At 36.2% G+C, this 5,000-nt stretch overlaps 1 protein-coding gene across 1 annotated transcript in view; it reads left to right on the forward strand.

Moving 5' to 3' along the window:
* The first annotated feature begins 3,228 nt into the window (after positions 1-3,228).
* Positions 3,229-5,000, forward strand: part of LOC122335224 (BOLA class I histocompatibility antigen, alpha chain BL3-7-like) — a 5,296-nt gene continuing 3,524 nt past the window's right edge. The window contains exons 1-2 of the mRNA XM_043233038.1: positions 3,229-3,389; positions 4,494-4,754. Of these exons, the coding sequence (XP_043088973.1) occupies positions 3,341-3,389; positions 4,494-4,754 (310 nt within the window). The 5' untranslated portion in view covers positions 3,229-3,340. The remainder of the gene's footprint in view (positions 3,390-4,493; positions 4,755-5,000) is intronic.

A 5,000-nucleotide genomic window follows, 5' to 3' on the forward strand; every position in this document is an offset into this window, starting at 1 on the left:
ACGATGAATTGAAATGATGAATACTGTATATATATACTGTAAATATATAAACAAATTCAGTATATTTATATCTATGTACATTTATTAGGAATCCAATAATTTCAACGCATTTTGGCAGAGAGCGACGTGTTTCCTTTTATTTGGAAAAAAGTCTGACACGATCTAATCACTATCGCACCGTGAGCACATCAACCAGATGTATCTTCATAATTATGCAAAAACTTTTTAATTTAAAGCTGGCAAGGCAGACGAGCAGACCCAATTGCAGAAAAAAAAAGAAATAAAAAAGGTCTTTGTATAATAGTCCAAAAGGGGGTGAAACAGCTGGCAGTGAACTCCAGCCACAATCCCAGCTGCAGAGGAGGTGAAGGATGGGTCATCTAACAGACACAGTTCGATGGGACGAAGGGTGAACCAGACCCAACCGGTGGGGCAGGAAAAGGTGGCCAGCCAAAACGGTCGCTGAGAAGCCTCCCACTGTGGCCACGTCCAGCATCCGCCCACTAGAGGACCGAGACAGGCACCCGAAGATCGTCGGTGAGAGGAGAATCCTGAGCTGGGCAAAAAGTGAACTGGAGAGATGGGGGCAGAAGACGGGGGAAAACAAGAAACTAACAAAATAAAAAAAAAAGCAAAAAGGCAGAAAGCAATAACTAGACTGAGAACAGGACTAAGACTGGACAAACACAAAACTGATCAAACTAGTCAACAGAGGTTCAGCATCAGAATGAACTAACACCAGACGACAGACTGACAAAAGACAGAAAACACAAGGAGACTAAGTAGGGAGGATAATTAACAGAAATGGGGTGCAGGAGTGTGAAACAATTAGGGTTAACAAGAGGGGAGGAGTTAACAGCAAAGCACATGGTGAGCTGTCAAAACAAAGGCCATGTGCTTCAGGACAACAAAACACAAGACAAACACAACAGGCTGCTGCCAACCCCTGACAAAAAGCCATATCAGCCGATTCTGATCCCGGTCTAACGTTCTATATGAACATAACATTGTTTCTTAAATATATACGTCCATGTGTAGACATAGATAAAAGAATCAATCATTTTATTACGGTTTAAAAAGTAAGCAAAACTTTGGTTACAAACGACTGTCACTACTCACAGATATTGCAAAAGAATTGCCCGACCCCACAAATTACAATAATAAATACTAAACTCCAACACAATACAATAGACAGTGAAATAGAAAGTGAAAAGAAACTGAATGTGTTTATTCTTTGCAATTAAATTGGCTACATGGGATGCGAATGGTGCTAATATTTTAAGAAATGATATATGAATTAATGAAGAAGAATCTGTATTTTCATGTTACAAGAAACACATTGTGATGAAAGGAATGCTGAAGATTTGGAAAAATAATTTGATGGGTTAATTGTCAAAGGAAGACTACTTAAAGTAAGAGCTGTTTTTTTAAAGCTAAGATTTTATTTGTATTTATCCCTGAAAAAAGTATCTCAAAAATGATTATTATTTTAATTGATTGTTGATAGACTTTTTGATTTTAATTGCACAGAAGACATGATCAATAGGAACCATATTGAACACTTCAGAACCATCTTATTCAGTCAGTAAAAAATTAAAAAATGTGAGACAATATACAGTCTGGGTGGAACGCGTCTTTGGGGCTTCTCCACACCGTACCTCTTCCAGATGTGGGAAAGACAGTGAAGGTGGACTCATCAGAGTCATACATGTTTCACATTGTCCACAGCCCAAGATTTCCCCCCCATCCTTTGGCATTGACACGAGTGAGCAAAGGTTGGGCTACAGCAGCCCGGCCATGTGTACTGACCCTGTGGACCTCCGAACGGACAGTTTTGGTGGAAACGGGAGAGTTGAGGTGCATATTTAATTCTGCAGAGAGTTGGTTTATTGTTTTTTGCATACAATCCGGGTTAGCATCTGGACATCCCTTTTGGTTATAAACAAGATTTTATTACTATGGTCCAGGTACTCTGAAGTGAGGTTGAAAGTGTGTTAGAGGCGGTTGCGGGTCGTGCAATTCCCACCTAGGCCTGCAGTGTCTTCCTACCTCCAGGAGCTGGTTTAGTGTTTTGGGGACTCTTAGCAAGGGGTCCTAGAAGAGCCCCCTCTGTGCATTTTGCAGTCAGTTCTGGGGAAGGGTTAGGTATTAGCAATTACCAGTTATCAATTACAATCAACGTGATGGAAATGTATGAAAAAAATGTCTAGAAATCATGTTTGTGAATCTTTTACAGTTTCTGTTCTTAGTTTGGTTATTTATTTTATTAAAATGTGTTTTTTAAATCTTTTTATAATGTACTAAGCTAGACATTGTGCATGTATAAAATATACTGTATTTATTTTTAGTGACAAAAAGGAAAAAAGGAAAAAAGCAAATGACATATTTGTATGATGTGTGACATTTTGATTTGTTTTTCATATCAGTCCTGACCCTGAAATCTGAAAAGGATATAGTGAATATGGGTTAGTTTAGGTATTAAATTCTATTTTGAACTTTAATAAAAGCAGTTTATATGCCATCATGTGAAGATAGTACTACATATTTACAGTGTGGTTCTAAACTCATTTGTTGGTTTAGCAAAGCCATTAAATAAAAAAATGTAAAGATTTGACTAAATTACAAAATATGCATGATATTGTGTAAGTCAATGTTTTATCCTTCAAAAAGCCATCTGACATGTTCACTATTCCACATTAAAATACGTAATAAGAGCAGTGCCTTGATGATTAATAAAGTTCTGTCCATCAAATAAAAAGGCACGCATCTAAATGGCCCATTAATAAAGTAAATAAAAATAAATGTTTTTTCTTGTTTTGTACAATGGGTAATGAAAGTCAAATTCAAACACAATGCATATTTAAAACCACCCCTCGAGGATAATTTACAAGACAACTTTTACTTCAAACTCTTCCAGCTTTCAGAAGAACAAATGAAAACAACAGCAATCATCATATAGGAGACTCTATAGTGGTGACTTGAAAGAGTAGAATATACAGCACAGTTATCAGAAAGAAAGAAACTACATGACCTTTAAATCAGATATCAAATTATATTTATTGGCTTAGCTTTTTTTGTAAATTTCTGCATATGTCTTCATTACTAATGGCTTCACACTCCCGACTGACGATATTAAGAATAATATATATTTTTATTACATATTGCATTCGGAACAAAGTAAACAATCATAAAAGTCATCGTACTTCCTGCTACAGCAGATTTGCGCCCAAAGCAGGAAATGTCTGTTAAGACTTTCGCTTTAGAAACGCGCGTGGACACGATACTAATTTCTCTGGAACGATAGTCTTTCTTAAAAGAAATGTGAATTATTACAACAAATATGAGACCTGCAGTGCTCTTGCTCTTCGGAGTTTACTATACGTATGCTGGTAAGTGAAGCGTTTTAACACTGGAGCAGCGAATGATTTCAGTGTCTTGTTATTGACACGCCTCGCCGCTTAAATAACGATATTTTTGACGCAAGCTAGATACATAAAACCTTTCTGAAAATACATATTAAAGCTTTTTCGCAAATCATAATTTAGTTGATGTTATGGTATTGTGCATTATGTATGTCTGTATATATATATATATATATATATATATATATATATATATATATATATATATATATATATGTGCGTGTGTGTGTGTGTGTGTGTGTGTTTCATTTGAAAGGTTTTTACTTTTTGAAAAGTTTTGGTTGTTTTATAGTAGGCCTACAGTGTGTTTACGTTTAAGAGATTAGTTTCATTTTTAACCTGAGTCCAGTCTTTCTGCCTAGAGACTGATGACGAGCGACTATGTCGAGGCCTTCTACGATTTTTCCTGCAGAAACATTTTCACTGATAAAAGTCAAAATATTAAATGACTTTATGAGTCTTCGTTGCATTATGTGTCAGTGGTGGACAATTTTTTTAATATCTTAACAATAATAAATCCAGTGTTCCAATCACATGAACAAGGTGCTGTGTGAGTTTGTTGTGATCTGAACAAAATTAAAGTTTGATAGTGTATGATCGTATACTGTATGATGCCCAGTTTAGCTTTGTCTCTATTTACAGAGTCAGTAAGTGTATGATGCCTAGTGTATTAAAAATCTAGTGTATTCCAGCCTTATCTGGAATAAAAATGACACCTGTGTTTTAGCACACTCGCCCAATAAGACTGTGAGTAAATATTGTTTTAATAAAAACACAGCACATTTGCTGTATTTTCAGGACAGTGACTGACAAGGTCTCACATGTAAATTTAGGCAGTTTAGGAAGATCTGGAAGATATTTACACAGATTTTTTTCCTTTTTTGTTTGTCAATTTAAAGAATGTGATATAGGTAACTGTTGTCACATGTTATGTAATATATTATTTTAGTATAGCCTAATTGTGAATTTCAGTGTTGATGTAACTGTTAAAATGTGAATTTCAAACAGGCCTTATGTGGAGATGGCTAATTTGAGATGATGGCACAATTTTTCTCTGTCTCTTTCTGTCAGGAACACACTCTCTGAGATACGTCTACACTGCTGTGTCTGGAGACATTGACTTCCCAGAGTTCACAGCGGTTGGTCTGCTTGATGATCAGCAGTTCATGTACTTTGACAGCAACACAAAGAAAACTGTGCCGAAGATAGAGTTCATGAGAAAGAATGAGGGAAAAGATTACTGGGACAGAGAGACTCAGATTGATATCGGCACACATCAGAGCTTCAAAGTCATCATCCAGACTCTAAAGGGACTCTTCAACCAGACCGGGGGTAAGCTGGTAACAAACCTACACATACAGCCAAACCTTACCTTATAGTAAGATATTTTCACATTGAGCTTTTTTGACTCAAACTGTATTGTATCTTACAATTTTGGCAAAATGTGGTAAAAACAGAAGAACACATGTATCTTCACACACACATATTGTCACACATCCTAGAAACACTGTGTAACACAATTTTGCCAATATTTACCTTAGCAACCACCAACCAAAAACCCAGAACATCCTAGCAATC

This window comes from Puntigrus tetrazona, unplaced genomic scaffold (genome assembly GCF_018831695.1).
Source record: "Puntigrus tetrazona isolate hp1 unplaced genomic scaffold, ASM1883169v1 S000000746, whole genome shotgun sequence".
In the NCBI taxonomy this organism is placed as follows: domain Eukaryota; kingdom Metazoa; phylum Chordata; class Actinopteri; order Cypriniformes; family Cyprinidae; genus Puntigrus; species Puntigrus tetrazona.